The sequence below is a fragment of the Leptonychotes weddellii genome, chromosome 2 (assembly GCF_054177405.1).
Source record: "Leptonychotes weddellii isolate Sample4059 chromosome 2, ASM5417740v2, whole genome shotgun sequence".
In the NCBI taxonomy this organism is placed as follows: Eukaryota; Metazoa; Chordata; class Mammalia; order Carnivora; family Phocidae; genus Leptonychotes; species Leptonychotes weddellii.
In genome coordinates, this window is record NC_138370.1 from 54,581,285 (window position 1) to 54,600,177 (window position 18,893).

Genomic DNA, 18,893 nt, shown 5'->3' on the forward strand with positions numbered 1-18,893 from the left:
CATTCAGCTTGAAATATTTATATCACAGCCAGGTAACCAAACTGGTCTGTTGATTTCCCTTTCCTGGACTACTAATTAGTTTATGACAGGGAGTGGCAAGTGCTAGTCCTAGGGTAGACTCACTGAGGTCACCATACAACTCTGCCAAGTGTCATGAGGCAGGTGCGTCTCAAGATCTACCTTGCATCAGAATCACCTGAGGGTAGTTAAAACACAGATTGTAGGGCCCCACCTCCAGAGTTTCTGATTCAGTAAGTCTAGTGTGGGGCCCAAAATATTGCATTTCCAACATTAAAAGCTCAACTCCGGCATATTAAAAATTTTAAGAGTTTATTTGAGGAAGCTCAGTTTGAATCAGGCAGTACAAAACCAGAAATGGTTGGGAGCTCTTTATCCACAGGATAAAGGGGAGAGACTTATATAGAGGAAGTGCAGAAGCAAAGAAAGGTAATCATTCAATTGGCTGTAGCTCAAAGTCTAGTTGGCTGCTTGTGACTGGTTATCCCGAGGTTTCCATTGCTGAGCCTTCAGGCATGTATAGGCTTAGATTTGGGTTAGCTTAGGTAGGCTGCCGTGGTATTAGAGCCGCCTCCACCCAGTGGCCTCCTTGTTTCGTTAATTTAACACCAACAAGCCCCAAGCTGATGCTTTTGGGGAACACTTTTTAAGAACCACCGCCCCAGGAGACAGATTCGTAAATACAGAGAACAGACTGATGGTTGCGGGGACAGGGGCTGGGGATCAGGGTGTGGGATGTACAGGCTTTCAGTTATGGAATGACTAAGTCACCGGGATCAAAGGGAATATAGTCAGTGGCATCATAATAGTGTTGTAGCGTGACAGATGGTAGCTACACTTGTGGTGAGCAGCGGGTAGTGTATAGACTCGTGAATCACTCACTATGTTGTACACCTCGAACTAATGTAACGTGTGTCAACTATTCTTCAATTAAAGAAAACAAAAAATCACTGCCCCCACACCAGTGGGCCCTCTAGAAACTTCACCAATATTGTAAACCTCAGAACTTCTGTAGGGTTTACTTACTATCCTCGGGCAGAATACATCTTACTAAAGCATGCAGATAAAAAAAATAAATAAAAATCTAATTTTAGATGTGCTGTCCCGGATATTATTTTCACGCACGTGCAGTAAAATTCTACCATATGGTAAGTAGATTCAGAATATTTTAAGTGTTATGACAGGGAGGAACAATTAGGTGTGGTTTTGCATTTATGCTGGTTGCTGAAATGACTAGAAAGAGCTGCACAGCTGGCTGGCTGGGAGCTCCTGAGTCTGGCTCTAGGCAGGGAAAATAGTCTTGGTTACTCCTATGGTATGGTCCTCGTGCCACCTGGTGGTAGTTATTTGCTCCATCATTCAACAGACTGCTGATCATTCTGGTTTTAAGGCCATTAAGAAAGTTAGAAAATGTAGTTGCAACTATGTCAAGGAAGAAAAGGAAGTGGAATTAGTAAAGCAGTCCCCAGCCCGTGTATTTTGATATTGTGCAAATGAACTGCCTTTATTCTTCACTGACAGGAAGATTTAAAAAAAACATTCTTATTGGACGGTATTTCTTAAATTGTATTTTAGGACAGAATACCAATACAAGTAATTGAAACTAGAAAACCTGCACAGTTAGATTTAGCTAGCATGAATGGAAAATTTCATAGAAACAATCTTTGCATCAATTTATACTCCAATTTGGAAGTCTTCAGAAAAAAAATCTAGTTGTATATTTCTAAGTGAATAACAGAGTTCTGCTCAATTCTTTCTATTGTTGAGGGGTTTCAGTAAGGCATCAAAGGGCAAGAACAATAAAACAGGTACCAAGGACCCAGAGATTGTAAAGCCTACAGCAAGGTCCAAAACCATCCATGTAGAAGGTGCTAAGATTTTGTGAAACTGGTTTGACCCCCATTAGCTTATCTCCCATTTTGAAAGAGTAAAAGAGGACTTGCAGACAGATGGGGGCAGCATAAAGGTTTGTAGAAAGTGGGGTGGTGTGCTGTGGTGCATGGCTGTCCCTTGCCCCTCAGGGCAGGGAAAGGGAGCTGCCGGCTTCTCAGTTCCACCAGCTTCCTTGAGTCAGCTTGGAGACACACGTGTCCTTTTTTTTTTTTTTTTTAAGATTTTATTTATTTATTTGACAGAGAGAGAGAGCACAAGTAGGCAGAGTGGCAGGCAGAGGGAGAGTGAGAAGCAGGCTTCTCGAGGAGCAGGGAGCCCGATGGGGGGCTCGATCCCAGGACCCTGGGATCATGACCTGAGCTGAAGGCAGATGCTTAATGACTGAGCCACCCAGGAGCCCCCACATGTGTTCTCTTAAAACTGAGGAACTTGGGGACGGATATTTGACTGGAGCCTGAATAATCCGAAGAAGAAAGGCAATGGCCCACTGCCCTGCTGTGGCAAGGCGAAAGTGAGGCTGTGCCGTCTCCAGAGAGCTGTGTGTCATCAGAGACAGAGCAAGGGCTGATATTTTCTGTGTGCCCGTGGGCAAAGCCAACACAGAGTCCTCTCCTAAGTGGAGTGTGAGAATTCGCATCTGGAACAAGGGCGCAGGTGAGGCCGACCCTGCTGCTGAGCGGGGGCCAACCTGACACCTGACCCGGGGAAGTTCTTGTCTCTCCCATCTCCCTTCGGGGAGATCCCAACGGTAAACATCGCACCCGGGCTCGCGGGGACCTCAGCATACACTGCTTCGTAAAACTGGACAGGGGAGCACAAAGGCTGTGTGCATCTGGACAGCTTATCACTTTCCTGTCCCAAAAGCTTTGGTGAAGTGGCATTTAAATTTCAGCATTCCAAATATTAAATCAGAGCCCCTTCATGGCAGCTTTGTTAAAATATGATTTCTATCCTTGCCTTTTCGATCCATTCCTCAGCGTGAAGTCTTGGCAAAACGTACTCAAACTTTGGATATAAGCGTGAAAACACACGGAGATGGATGAACATTTTACAAAATGCACGGATTGCTGTTGGCACTCTGTGCTGAATATTGGGTGCAGTAATGTAATCATTAGGGAGAGGGCACTGTGGCATTGCATTTACCTGTGTGCTGTCTCTTGAATTCCCAAATAGTCCCTGTAAGAATTTATAAGGGAAAACAAGAGAGTCTGATGGTCCCTTTACACTTCACTTCCCCCTTAAAATGCGACTGAGTTCAGGAAGTGACAACTTAGGAGATTCTATTGTCTGGAAGCAGAAGGAGGCTTTACAAATGGCTTGGTCCATCCCTGTCAGCCCCATGGATATTTCTTTCTTTGAGGCTCATTACATTTGAAAAATGTGTTTTAGCCATTCCGTGAAAATGCTCCTTAGATTTAAGAAGACACAATTCTTAAGGTTCTTTTTCTGCAAATGATGGTTGATTTGGTCTGAATATTCTGTTTACTGTAGGTATTTTCATCCACTCAGAACATTTAGGAAATTTGAACTTGTAAAGCCACTTTTCTGCACCATCCTGCATTTTTTATTTGGTCACATTGGCCATAAAGGTAATTCACAAGTTATTAAATCACAAAATGCTATTGCCAAGTGATAATATTCTATTTTATAATTATACAGGCTATTCAGATGAACATGACAACAAATCAATGACAAAATGGAATTTTAAAAATCAATCTTTCACAGATATGGCATGAACTTTTGATAAAAGCCAAGATACACATACTAAAATCTTCGGTTCAATGTTGATTAATTAAAAATAGATCCTAGATTGAAGCACCTGGTTTTCTCAGAGCCACATTACCACGATTTCTCCATTATTTATTTGGAATAATATATAAAATATAGTTTAAGGAAAAAGAAAGTACAAGATGAAGTGTGAAATTTTTAATTGGCTCTAAGAGCCCCTTACAAGGAAAACTGTGTTGATGACTAGCCAGTAGGAGGGGAATGGATGGTGTTTGGAAATGAAACCTTTATTTCTCTAAAGTCTTTACCAAACTTTCTGGAGCATCCTGATCAGACATCAAGTATTGGGCCTTCTTACAAATGAAATTATAGGATCTTAATCGTCAGACTGGAAGGGAAGTTAGGAAGTATCCATTTAATTCTTTTATCAGGAATTGTATTTGACAGCAAGTAGCAGAGTCCTGAGAAACAATGGCTCCATCAGACAGGGCTTTATTTTCCTCGCATGTAAGTGGGCATCCAGAGATGAACCATTGTTTGTTGGACTGAGGTCTCTCCAATCCTCAAGACTTTTCCTTGAGGTTGCAAGATGGCTGTTGGGACTCCTACCGTTAATTATGAATTCCAGGTAACAAAGAAGAGAAAATGAAGGGAAGGAAGAAGGGGCAGCTCCTGTGCCAGGAAGACAAAAACTCGATACCCCAGTCGATAGCCATCTCAGCTCATTGGCGGAAACCAGCCATTGCCCACCTCTGCCAGGAAAGGTTGGAAAGCAGCTTTTAGCTGGGCACGATGTCACCCCTCACAGAATGAGTCTGTTGGTAAAGGAAAAAGGGAAGAATGTATCCTCCTCCCAAACCTCTCTGTCACAGCCTCTGCCGCAGTCGGCATCTTATGGAGATGAGGCAACTGGCCCAGAGAAGTTAAACAATTTCACCCATGTCTCCACGCGGGTGGCCGAGCCAGGACTTATGGAGCACGAACGTATGCCCTCACCTTCGACTGAATTGTACATGGAATTATATGTGGGCATGGGTGGGAAAGGAATGGGGTCCTCTGAAGTTCTAAAGATTTTGCTTTAGCGAGAGCATAATAAGAATGGAAAATATCATGGTTTCTTGAAAGTCTGGCACTGCAGTTCACCTCCAATAAGATCACAGTGATTTGATTTTCCTTTAGAAATAGTGCAAAGAAAACTAAACACACAATTCCTAACAGAGAAATGAAGTGGTACCGTGGCTGGCAAGGCATCCAAATTTTGCGAGTCTGTTTCTCCAAAATAAATAAACACATATTCCCTCATATAAACCTTAACTCACTACTGTAAAAACTGCGGCCCTCTTTCTCTCCCGGGAGGGAGCAGCGTCTACTTTCTGAGGAGTGTGACCAAAGGAGAGTGATTTTTGAGAGTAATGGTAGCAGCAAATCAAGACTGTGCTTGAAAGGATACTTTTCTCCCATTGCCCAGATGCTCAAATGTGTTCTCTAGGACAAGGGCTGTGAGCAGATGGTGACTTTCTCTCATCAGATATCATTCAGCCATTCAAACACTTGTTAATGTACATTCAAGAATGCAACACTGTATCCGGTTAAGTATTCATCCAAGAAGAGATTACTTATTACTACTTATAATCTAGTACCACAAAGAAGTGATATGCAGAAACCTGAAAGGAAATGTTTTCTAAAATTTCTAAAAATTGTACAACAGTAAAACTATCCCAAGGAAACTACAGGCTAGCAAAACAGAAATTATTTGATTTAATTTGTTTGGAGAATAGGAAAATATTTCTTTTCATTTTAATACATATTTAAGTTATATATAACTCCAGGGGTTATGATTCCGTATCTTTCCCAACACAAAGACTTATTTGAATGTTGTTGTGTCATGTGAAATTGTGGATATTTTATGTTTTTCCTCTATTCATTGTCTATGTCTGGGATATAAATGGGGAGCAAATTTCCCTAGCTAGAAACTCAGCATTGTGATTCATTTATGATTGCAGTGGGAGAAACTACAGATGACCACGAGCGAAAGGAGGAAAATATTCTGCTCTGTCACATTCCACGTAATCGCCATCACCTGTGTGGTTTGGTCTTTGTATGTATTAATAGATCGGACAGCGGAGGAAATCAAGCAAGGCAACGATAATGGTAAGAGCACGTCTCTCTCTCTCTTTTTTTTTCTCCTCTTGGATTCTCTGACCACACCAGAGGTGGGTGGGGAAACTATTTCCCTATTGGGTCTTCATGTGTGATATATCAGCAAAAACAAGTACCGGCAATTAAGTCTTCTCCAATTATGTTATAAATACTCGGATCGAATATCTAGGGCTCCCCGGCTGAGATGCGAGATTGATTGTCCATTAAACCTTAGTAGGGACAAATATAGAGATGTCACACATCACTTCAGGCTTTTTAGGAGCTGAGTAGGGATCCTGTTCTGCCTGATGTGAAAAGACAAACAGTTGTGAAAGTGGAAGGTTTTTTCATTTTATTTAATTCACTGCAGTTGTTGCTTCTTTTAAAACATGAGTAAGATGATACTCTAGTAAAGAATGTGTTGTAGCTTATTAATTAGTACCATATAATTTGATTGAGTAGTTTAACACTATGGCTTGAAATTTTAGCCATGCTAAGTTTAATTGTGAAAGATGATGTCAAGTCTGCAAAGAAAGTCATTTAAAAATCATTAAAGCAGAGTCTTACATCTGAAATGGATAATTTATTTAAAGCAGAGGGGAAAATAGGTGGTTTATCTTCACTTCTGAAGGTCCTCAGCTCCATTTCTCATCAGGCTCTATCTGTCTGCCTGTGGCCTAAATCAAAGCTGGTAAAAAAGTGAGAAAATAACCCCTACCCCCCAAAAAATCCCACAATATTAGGCCACTGGTGAATTTAAAAAGAGAACTTGTTCAGATGCTAACACTATAAGTTTGTAGTGTTCTAAAAGATGTCTATGTGTCTCCCTCAAAAAAAAAAGAAACTGAAAAAAGAAAAAGACGACAGGAAATAAGGGAGAGGAAGTGAGGGAAAGAATGAAGAAGGAAAAGAATATTAATAGGGAAAGTTTTGTTCTGCATTTCTTTGGATTCAGTAACAGCAGAAGGGACGGATGTTCCATTCTCACGCTTGCCCGCATGGTGGCAGCAGTGAGCACCGGCAAGCGCTCTCCTGGACGCTGGAGAAGCCGCGTGGGATGAAGGGACTGAGGACCCGTCCCGTCGGATGCGCGGGGATGTGGTTTATGTATTCAGAGAGAGAGAGTGTGTGTCAGGGTGGGGGAGGTGGGTGACAGAATTACAGTTCTCGCTGTGTGTGTGTGTGTGTGTGTGTGTGTGTGTTGGGGTGGGGAAGGAGGTGGGTGACAGAATTACAGTTCTCGCTCTCTTCTGAATGAGAGTAAAAGCTAGAAAAACAGGTGTGGCGAGGTTTGGTTGTTTTTCAGTTCAATATTACATTGACATCTACAATTTACAATTAATACCAAACTAGACTGTTTACAACTACATTCTGCATTAGTCCTGAGATACTGGATTAAAAATGTCTATTACATTCCTATTAAATAAGTTCCCTGAGGATAGGACCCCTCCCCCTTTTTTTTAACCCACGTCTCCTACAGTTACAGGTACCGGCCCAAGCTAAGTAACAGAAAGTGTGCCATAAACACAGCAGTCATGTACGTATAGAAAACAAAGATAACGCCCCACCACCAGCCCCACCTCAGCACACCCAGTGTAGGATCTTAGGACTCAAGTGTTTTCCTGGTGATCGAGGGCAGATCCGACAGCCAGAGATTTCATAGCTTTAGATGTCTGATTGAGAGTTCAGTGTTTGAGAATCCTAAGTCGGCCCCCGTGTAGCCTTGCCTTCTCCCAGCAGTCACGCTGATGTGGTCTGGCCGAACCAGCCTGCAGGGCTCCTTCTGGTCTTCTCTAGCCACATGCCAGGGAAGAAAGATTAAAGGCACCTGTCCTAGACATAACAAGAAGCAATCTTTTGTCCTTCATATGTAGACAGTTCAGAACCCCTTTCTTACATTCAGTTACTCAATCCCACTTCTGAGACATGTGAGTGAATAGGGATCATTTATCCTACAATGAACATGACTATCTCAACTTCAGCCACCAGAGTCTCCAGAATCCAAGAAACCCATGGCCCCAAGCTTCCTTCCATTTATGTCACTCTGCCTGCTCATTCTCTAGTCCCCTGGATACCCACATCTTCAGTTGTCATTTCCATGCTGATAGCCAAGCCAAGTAATAATATATATTATTACTATATATATTACAGATTTATCTCCAGCTCGTACTGCACGCCACATCATGCATCTGCCTCCTGAACCTCTCCATTTAAAGGTCTTCCAAGCACCCCAAACTTAGTGTGTCCAAACTCGTAATCTACTACCACTGACCACCCTAACACCTGTGGGAGAGGCGTTATTAACATTGGGTCCCAAACCCATTTGGGTTTTCATTCCTCATCTCCCTCTCCCCCACTTCCGCCTTCAGTCAATCACCAGATCCTATTATTCTACCTCATAGGCCTCTGGAATCTGTCCATGGCTCTCCTTTCCCACTGCTCTCATCTGTGTGCAAACTATCCTATCTTTTACTTGAAACCTGCAACAGCTTCTTTACTGGACGTTCTCCACTTCTGCCCACCTTTAACCCATGCTCAGTAATGTAATCACCACCAAACACTGGGGCAAGTGGCCCAGTCAACATTGCAGAAGGAATGATGAAGTGTGAACGCCTCACACCCACACTTTCCTACCTTTTATCTTTCTTTTAGAATTTTTCTTCAAAATGTTTTTGTTTTTTCATTTCTCAGTTCTGGGTGGATGCAGGATTTCAGACCAGAGTCTCCCAGTGAATTGTCACTCAGTCCCCTCAGTCAGATTTCCCAAAAGAAAAGCTTGAATGATAATCAAAGGTTGGCTTTATATATATATATATATATAAAGGTCAGCTTTCTACTATACACTTTTAAAAATTATTTTCAGTTTCTTAAAAGCAAGTGGAAATGAGATAACTTTTATCTTTGGTGTTCAGAGCTTTTGAATTAGGAAGAGTATTTCTCAGAAAGCAGTGCCCATGACTATCCCTACAGAGCCACTGGCCAGTGGGACAGCTCCTAACTCGGGTAATTTCCGGTGGAAACTATAGTGACTGCCGCAAAGGGAATCGTCTGTACTTATGTCCAAATTGTATTTAAAGCCTGACTTCCCAAAGCACACATTTATGGGGAGTGTGGGCATCTGTATCAGTTGGGATTATGTTCATCTCCCTTTGGCACTGGGACCGTGAGTGCTGAGCCTGAATTTACTTTTTAAAATTTGAAAAAACTGCTTAATTTAAAAGTCAAAATATTTTCAATCGCCTTGAAAGCCTTCAAAAACATTTGAAGAGGAACAAATTGTCCTTCTTTAGCCCAAACTGAGATTGAATATAAAACAGCAAAATTCTTTGAATTGTAATAACAATGCTAGAGAGAAAAAAAAAATTCTTCCTGTGTTTTTAATGGTTGTTCCTTTAGACTAAAGGAGCCTGCTGCTCCAGACGGCTCTCTCACTTTTCTATCACCTGTAATGACAAAAAAATAAAAAATAAAAAATCAGAGTCTCGGTACTTGAAACTTTAACACCCTCGATTACCCATCGCTAACTCTAATTTGGGGGAGCGATGCTCTTCCTGCCTTATCTTTACATACGCTAGAAAAATGCTCCAGTATACTATTTGTGTGTTAAAAACAAAACACAAAAATACAGACCAAGAACACACAACAATGTACACTACTGGGGAGGCTGTCGGTGCAGATTGGTTGTTAATGGAAGTATAGGTGCCATATAATACGTTTCAGGCGTACGACGGAGTGATTAGACAATTCTGTACGTTACAAAAGGCTCACCACAGTTAAGGACAGTTGCCATCCGTCACCATAGAAAGCTATTATTACTCTATTACTGACTGTAATTCCTACGCTGTCCTTTTCATCCCCATGACTTACTTAGACCTGGGAGTTCATACCTCCTCTCACCTACTGCAGCTTTCTCCGAACTTGTCCCTCTGGCAATCACAGTTTGTTTTCTGTATTTATGAGTCTATTTCTGTTTTTTCGTTTGTTTTGTTTTGTAGATTCCACATATAAATGAAATCATATGGCAGTACAGATTTTAATGTTGCCCCGGGACTATTTAAATGTATACACCACTAGGGACTAGCATAACAAATTGCTTTTCTCATATGCCTGACTCACTTGTGAGCCTCTAAGTAACGCCAGGGCAAGGGCTATGCTTCATTATTCAGCAAGCATTTAGTAATGGTAGAGGTTCAAAACATTGCTAGCTCTGGCTGACCCCAGCAGAGGAGAACTATGGCTAGTGCCATACTCCTTCGCTGTTAACATCTGCTGCTAGTAGGTGTTAAAAATCACTTCCCAGCAATCCATATAATGTTTTCCTTTTGAGCACTGTTGTTTAAGCATTCCTTACATTCCTTAATGTAATTATGTGTGCTGTTATTGTTAAGCTAAATATGATAAACACTGACTTGAGCTCCTTGTCAGAAGGTCAGGGTCTAGTTCTGCCTTGGTCACAGACTAGTTACCTTGAATAAAATAACCACTCTGATGCTCAAATTCCTCATTGGTAAAACGAAGTTGGACTGAATACCCTTCAAAGGTTCTTTCTGATTCATTTTTTCAAAGACACCATGAACTTGACCTTGTATCAAATAAACTGAAATAGTGTGTTTATACAAATACTGCACATATATATTTGTATAATTTATATATATTTATATATTTTGTTCTATATATTCATATTTATATATATTTATGTATTTGTCTCTACTCACGGTGAATATTACCATTAAACAAGTTAAGGAACATGTTACAAATATGTGAAAGTTTTTTTCTTTTTAATAATTTATGCAACCAGAGAGAAGCAAACAGGACAAAAGGAGAAAACCGCCTCCCTAGCCCCACCGCTCACACACACCCTTACACGAACACATTTTATAACTCTGCATAACCTAAGCACCCAGCCAAAAATATCCCAACTTACCAATGAGATGCTTTTTCTAAATATATATTGTCCCTGCAGCTGTTAAATGAGACAGGTTCTCGTCTGCTGTTTAAAAGTCTTTTTAGACACACTCCAGGTGTCTCTACTTACATGATGTGCTACATAAGATAAGCAGAATACTCTGAGAATTCCAATTTAAAAGCTGTAAGAGATTTTAGAGATCACTTTTTTTTTTAAAGATTTTATTTATTTTTTAGAGAGTGAGCGAGAGAGAAACAGCATGAGAGGGGAGAGGGTCAGAGGGAGAAGCAAGCTCCCCGCTGAGCCGGGAGCCCGATGTGGGACTCGATCCCAGGACCCTGGGATCATGACCTGAGCCGAAGACAGACGCTCAACCATCTGAGCCACCCAGGCACCCGAGATCACTATTTTAAAGATGAGGAAGGAAGTAATTTGCCTCATCTGCAGCTTTATTATAAACACTCACCTGGGAGGTTGTTGGTTTACCCAATTTGACTTAAAGAGAAAACAAAGAAGCAAGATGTTACAGGTGACCTTGCGTGTGTTCCTCCAGTGGAGAGAGCTGGGAAATATGTTTTCTGAGAAACAATATAGCTAGAAAGTAAATGAGTCTGAGTCTGAAAGTGAATACATTCTAGTTTACAAACCATTGTCCTTGTAGCCTGAAAGTGTGGCATCAATGTTCCCTAACAAATAATACACATAGTTGCCACTTAAACATTTCAGGACCTTTTAGTTGATTTTCGGTGCGATTTCTGAGCTTTTCTCCATGAAGGGAATTACCAACTGGAAGGATGCCCAGAGCCACAGGGTAAGGGGGTGTAGTGCTGACTGAATACAGTGGCCTGGCTGGTGGCTGACTGGACTTTCTTCTCTCCTGGTTCTGGAGGTTTTCATTGCCCGGAATCCAGATGGGACATCCAAAGGTTGAAGCCCATTGAAGTTAGAAAGGTCTTAGTTAGAGGCACCAGGGAAAGCTTTGATCTACAACTCAGATCAGCCAAAGATACGAGTGATAAATCACTCAGAAAGCAACAATAACCTACATTTACATTGCACTTTCTATGTCAAGAACTATTCATTTAATCCACACGAACAACCTAGTGAGGTAAATACTATTACCTTCATTTTTAACTGATAGATCAGTTATCGTTTGAGGTATAACAAACCACCCCCAAACTTACTGACTTCAAACCACACGCATTTATTTCACTCCTAAATTCTGCAGATCAGTTGGGCATTTCTTCTGGCCGGGGCCAGACTGGCTGCTGTCTGCAGGTTCACCCCGTGGCTGCCAACAGCTGGTGCATGGGCTGACTGCTGTATCAAGACTGGCCTCCTCTACCTGTCTGGCCGCAGGCATGCTCTCGGCTGGAGGACACAACAACTGAGCTGTGTTGTCATCACACAAGGCTTGATGGCCCTGCCTTCTTCACGTGTCAATTAGGGTTTAAAAAAGTAGCAAGAGAGCAAACCACACACACAGTGGGAACACTTTTGAAGTTTCTGTTGTGTTGTATTTGTTGTTGTTCTATCGGCCCAAACAAGTCGTGTGTGGCCACAGCCAGAGTCAAGGAGAGAGGGGATGGAAACCAAAGGACCCGGTTACAGGAAGGCATGAGCCAAATGGGAGTATTTTTGAACAAGCTACCAAAGATGAGGGAACTGAGACCAAAGAGAATGCCAGATAACAGGCTCTCAATACCTCAAGGAAATGAAACAGCTATCCGAATTAGGATGGATGAAGATGTAAAGACTGAAGTGGCTGATTGTTAGGAATAAAACCCATAATCCTCGGGGCGCCTGGGTGGCTCAGTCTGTTGAGCGTCTGACTCTTGAACTCGGCTCAGGTCTTGCTCTCAGAGTTGTGGTGAGTTCGAGTCCCATGTTGGGCTACTTAAAAAAAAAAAAAAAACCATAATCCTCAAGAATGAGTGGGAATTTTACATGGGAAAACAGCCTTTGAGAAGCCATTAACCATGATAAGGGATATCCTATTGGGGTTTGGTCTGCAAAGAAATTGAGTAAAAATTTATCTGGGATTTGGGTATTTCTTAGCCAGGAAGGAGGGGGCTTCTAGGAGTGAAGATGAATAAATAGGGATTGTACAGGAGAAAAGTGACAGTCGGTGGCAGGGATCCTGTTTATCAATAAACTCTAGTCTCAGGTTCCTGAAGGCGAAATGCCCTTAAATTGTCCCAGTCCATGTCTCCTTACCCATTCCCAATGGAAAATGCAGTGAGGAATATCTGGAAGAATTTTTTATGTGAAAAAAACAATGTACAAATTGTATTCTGTCATTCATTTTTATTTTTTTATTCAAGTTCTATAACCGGTTACTTTTACCTGGAGTCCCCAGTTTTCCTCTCTGGCTTGCTAGAAAAATCTTGCACAGACTCAGAATCCTAAGAGCCTATGATGAGCTGAAAGGTGCATTTGTTTTTCTTTGTCTAAAGTACTTTTACTTGCTCTTTAAATATAAATTTCCCTACAAATTGTGGGCTGATTTCTGTGGCTCTTGTAGACTACACATTCAGGCAGACATAATGTGGCATTTTGATTCATCTAACTCTTCTTTATGAAGTCTTCAATATCCTATCACAGGACAAATCTACAGACCATCTTAAGCCTTTCACAGAAAACCTATTGGCATGCTGATTGTCTGGGGACAGCACGGAAGATAGTGCAGCCCTCCAGGACTGCATTATATACACGCAATTATAGAAAGGAGGCCTGGAAGAATTTAATCTTATGTTGAGACTGCTTGAAAATTTATTGCCCGTTCATGTAGGATTGGCATGACAATATGAACAGTGAATGAGTCAAATTTATCTATTAGCAGGGACAAAAGACTTCCATTTCCTTAGAAAATGATTGCGGACAGGGGCGCCTGAGTGGCTCAGTCGGTTAAGCGTCTGCCTACAGCTCAGGTCAGGATCCCAGGGTCCTGGGATGGAGCCCCGCATCGGGCTCCCTGCTCAGTGGAGGGTCTGCTTCTCCCTCTCCCTCTGCCTGCCGCTCCCCCTGCTTGTGCTCTCTCTCTGACAAATAAAATCTTAAAAAAAAAAAGAAAAGAAAATGCTTGTGGACAGAATACCTGCTCCTCCAAACTCCTTCAATTGCTGCCCAAGAATTTCTAACCAGCGTGTCCCATTAGTGTTTAGGAAGGAGGGATGCAGACAGTTTATTCCTAAACCTACAGAAACTCCTGAAGAAAGATCCCAAGCACAAAGGAAGAAGTACATACAATCCTTGGGCTTCAGAGAAATGAACAGGTGGGAGAATTGCCTCAAGTTGGATTATCCAAATTCCTCTTCCAAACTGGGCCAGTAGAAAAAACTTTGTGCTCTTGGCATTTCCAAGTTCAGGTTCCAGCTTCAGTGAGGACAAAGAATTCCTTGTTTACACAAAGGATCCACAAGGAACAAGATTTTGTGCCTTCTCTTTTCTACCACCCTTCCTTATTGTGGACATTCTTTCTTCTTTACAGAAGACAGCATAGAACTAGTCCAACAAGGTTGAGTATGAAGACAATTTTCTGAGTCTCAATAATAAGGAGGTAAACATAGCTTACCAATGGAAACATTCTCAGAAATCCACTTAGCCCCATGTGTTAGCATCTCTTCTCACGACATCCTTACAGTGAGTTTTCCAAGGTAAAATCATACAACTGCTCAATAATATCTTTATAGAAAATAAAAATCTTGCCCACTTAGTCAAAGGCAAAGAGAAAGATCAGGCTGTCTCCGAGAGAAGATGGTCATGTGAACAATGGGTTTGCACCCAAAGGGCTTCTGATGTGGAGCAGGGAGATACTCTGTACTCTAAACTTTGTCAGGGAATATATGGAGGGCCTTGACTTCCCAGACATATGAAGGAAGAATGATTGGAGGAGAAGAAATCGACTTGGAGAACCTTGTGAAAAAAAGTGGAAGCATCAAACTGTCTTCCAGAAGTGGCACAGAAAATGGCTCGTCACTCCTGGCCCAGATTTTCAGGTATATTCTTGGTTCTGGTCACTATTTCAGGAAGGATTGGTGGGGCAAGAGTGGAGTCTTCTTCAGATCATCCATTCATGAAAGCATAGCTTCGTGGACAAGTGAAGAAAGGCTGGTACCTCCGGTTATATTGAAAAGACTGAGGCGAAGCAATCCAACTTGGAAATTCAAAAGCTTTATTCATCTTTGAAATATCTACTGAGCAAGGCACTGTGGAAAACAAGGACCAATCAGACATAAAATCTGTGCTTGTCACGATTATGGTGTAACAAAGTAAAAATAACTTGTTAGAAAGTTAACTCACGCCACAAGTGGAAGAAATAACATGAAACTAGAAAAGTGGTAAAATGTATTCCAGCTGGAAAATGTTCCTGAGCTGGCTTTTGTGGGACAGGTAGACCTGCAGAAACAGGGAAGCAAAACCCAGAGAGAAGAAATATCATGGACAAAACTTCAGAAACGGAAAACCTTCAGGCACTTACTAAGAACAGCTGGTAGTATGATTTAGCAGACTGAGGGGAAAGTTAGATGTAATTCATGGGGACTTCTCCCCCGCAAAATGGGAGATAAAGTACATGTTTTCTCCAGCTTGTCTGATTAAAACGTTCCAAACACAAGAAACTACTGATCACTAGAGTAGCCAAGAGCAAAAATCCTAAATTTGGAGAACTCCAAGATATCTGATTTGTATACTGAATCCTCCCTACAAATTTCCTAAGAGGTTTAAGTGATTGTCTCCTACAAGACTTCTCACCCTCAGCACTACTGGCATTTTGGACTGGATAATTCTTTGTTGGGGAGTGCTATCCTGTACACTGCAGGATGTTTACACAGCATCGCTGGCATCTATTTACTAAAAGTCAGTAGCACCCCACACTCCAACACCAGGTATAACAATAATATCTCCAGACATTACCACATGGCCCCTGGGGAAAAAAACAGTGGTCTACCCTGAGAACCACTACCCTTGCGAACCACTGGTCTACCCCGAGTCTGTATGTCAGATGATTGTTCTCCTTGCATAAATAGAACTAAGGTAGGAAGCTAAACAAGTCTAGTGTCTGTTTTCTTACAGAAGCATAAAGCAAATATCACTGTTACAAAATATAGGTAGGACATGTCCTATAACTCCATTCATTGTTATAAGGAAAAGTAAATAAAACCCAAAGTAGAATCATAGACTTCCATAAACTGTGATTTCTAACCACTCTTCCCGGTCCAGCTCATTTACTGGACAGACTTTCACAGGAATGCAGACAGCCATCCTCCAGACCATCCTGGTGTTGGCAAGAGATGGACTCTTGACCATCATGTATTTAACATTCATAATCATGTGTGGCCTAAATATTGTTATAGTTACAGAAACTCTTGTGCAAGTTTTAAAAATTGTGAAAGCCAATTTCTAGCTTTGATGGTACAAATTAAGAGAAAACATTGATATCTAAGAAAGTGGTGGTTCTCAGTGACAAAAAGATTTAGAAACAAAAACGACTAAAGTACTAAATTTTATGCACGTCTTTACTCAGGAATTCTGTCTCTCTTTGGTGAGATGTGGCAGCTTCTTTCTTTCACTTTTTTTTTTTCCTTTTAATTTTAAAGGGAATGAGGGTGGGAGGGGGGACCTATATGTACAATCCTATAGAAGTACCTATTACTTTATCTTCTTAAAAGGATTTAAAACTGATTCTTTCACTTAGTAGGTTCACTATCTTTCCTTAAAGATTTAGCTCTAAGGAATAAATGTCAAAGTGTCAAAAGTCCAATATCATCTGATAACCATGGTAGGTACTTGATGCTAGGAGAAATAAGATCATTGTAGTGGTAGATAAGTTTTTCTTCATGTACAATTTTAACAGTACATTTAAGAGTTGAAAGGAATTAAGCAATTCTGGTTATAATTTTACTGCCCGTTAACAATAGATTCCTTATCTATGAGAGTTGGCAGGCAGGCATGGTCTTTTGAAGGAGTCATAGATAAAAATTACCAAACCCACTGATAACAACTTGGTGGTAACTTTCTCTCTTTTTTACTTCAAAGGTGTCCTTGAATGGCCATTTTGGACAAAACTGGTTGTGGTGGCCATTGGCTTCACGGGAGGTCTTGTCTTCATGTACGTACAGTGTAAAGTCTACGTTCAGTTGTGGCGCAGGCTGAAGGCCTACAACCGTGTGATCTTTGTGCAAAATTGCCCAGACACTGCCAAAAAGCAGGAGAAGAACTTCTCATGTAATGTGAACACGGACATCAAGGATGCCGTGGTAGTGCCTGTATCACAAACGGGTACCAATTCCCTGCCAGCTGCAGACGGCGGCCCCCCTGAGGTTATACCAGTGTGACGGGACCAGCTGGGAGCTTCTTCACTGAAGAGTGTCTTTCTAGCCCTTAGCCACTACACATGACAGAAGTGATCCTGAAGTACGCACTCCCTTTATCTTCTCTTTCTCCTACGGACTCATTTTTCCCTACTTTGCTCAAGAGCAAAGGACCAAAACAACACCAAATGACCAGGATCCCGTGAAGCAGTCCACCCAGAGTGTGATACGGAAATGTGAGAAGTTTGCTAGAGAGTGATTTCTAAGACAATTAAGAGCCACTGGAGCAAGGAATGCTCGTAGGCAGTGACGAAAGCCTGAATGGTCACACACGTCTTCACAGGAGAAAGTTTCAGAATACAGACTTGAACTGCAATGTGTGTTTCTTCTAAGGCCTCGTCATGTTAACTGTCTTCATCTGGAAATAAGAAACATACTAGGTTTTAAGCTTGAAATCGTCTGCATTGTCCTTAAGTCATATCAGAAGCAAACTTGGAGGATGCATATTTTGATATTCATACTTTGACAGCTAACAGATTTTTATGGCTATCGTGGAGTCCAGTTGTTTTACCAGATGCATGTTTTTAAAATAGATGCAATACACATTTGAAGATATTAATATTTAGAATTATGTTCAAATCATGAACAGATTTTCAGAGTTTTTGGGTGTAATTAATGCTGTTAAGTACCCACTGAAGCTGAAAGCAACTATCAGGTCCTACATTTTATCTGGTCCCCGTAAAACAGTGTTGCCCAACAGAAATATAATGTGAGCCACAAATGCAAGCCAGATGCCTACATTTAAAATTTTCCAGTAGCCCCATTAGAAAAAGTAAAAATAAGTGAAATTTTCATATTTCATTTAACACTATGTATCAGGTTAGTTCAATGTCATGAATATTAAAAATTAAGGTATTTTACATCCTCGTTTATGAACCACAATTAAAAATCCAGTATGTATTTGACCTTTACAGCGTATCTTAATTTGAATTAATCATATTGTTTAGCACAGGCCCTAAAATTAAAGGCAGAGCCTCTGCTCCACTGAATATTTCACAACAGCAGCTCAATTCCTTCTTTTATTCAAAGTCTCACAAATGTTACAGTTTTATACAGCACTAAATTAATCAAGTTAAATAATGTGGTTGGTTAAAGAGTTAGGTGAACTTACCATTTCTCTAGAGGGTGAAAAAAATGAAAGTATAGAAAGATACAATGATCTACATGTGGCAAAGTTCTGAAATTAACTTGTTTGCTACTATGAAGCACATATGCTAGGGAAACAAAAATTAAATATTATTGTTAAGTCAAATGTGTAGGGCTTTTTTTTTTCTTTAATCCACATGTGGTATCTAACTTGACAGATGAATAGTTATGACTAAGCACTTAGACTATTTTAAAAAGCTGACAGTATTTCCCTTGCTCAGCTGGGAAGTAAAGATATTCAACAGATTTTGTGATAAGTAATAAATTGAGTTGTTTAGGTTTGGCAGTTCAGTTGATTATTGTGTTCTTTGCATATTCATGTAAAACTGAAGCGTGAATGTTACTGCAGTGAGCTAGATTAATGATTATAGAGTTAGTGACCCATGAAAGAAAGATGTCTCACATTTAAAAAGGTGATTTTTTGTTGTTGTTAGCTGTCATATTTATTATTGTGAAAAGGCAACCATGATGGCCCTAAGAACCAAAGCATGGGTATTGCATTGCACAAACCCGGGTATCACATTGATGCACTTTGTAATTATCAGTGTGCTTGTTCTTCATGGATTATCATAGAAAAAAGGAAAAGGAAATAACCTTTTAATGTGGAGAAAGATATGAATATTAGTAGTGGCTGACAATGAGTCCAAATAGTCCCAATTCATAGAAATAAAGAAAAGGTATACAATGTCAAA

General features: G+C 40.9%; 1 protein-coding gene and 1 long non-coding RNA gene across 4 annotated transcripts in view; one reads left to right on the forward strand and one right to left on the reverse strand.

The window, feature by feature from the left end:
* MARCHF1 (membrane associated ring-CH-type finger 1) overlaps window positions 1-18,893 on the forward strand; it is a 281,890-nt gene extending 262,997 nt beyond the window's left edge. For all 3 annotated transcript variants that reach the window (XM_081811298.1, XM_081811289.1, XM_081811293.1), the window contains 2 exons: window positions 5,643-5,790; window positions 16,721-18,893. In XM_081811298.1, the coding sequence (XP_081667424.1) occupies window positions 5,643-5,790; window positions 16,721-17,019 (447 nt within the window). In that variant the 3' untranslated portion in view covers window positions 17,020-18,893. The remainder of the gene's footprint in view (window positions 1-5,642; window positions 5,791-16,720) is intronic.
* LOC145719768 (uncharacterized) lies at window positions 13,751-16,721 on the reverse strand. Its single transcript, XR_014142598.1, has 2 exons — window positions 14,987-16,721; window positions 13,751-14,892 (listed from the first exon to the last, which is right to left on the reverse strand). It is a non-coding gene; the product is annotated as an uncharacterized LOC145719768 (long non-coding RNA).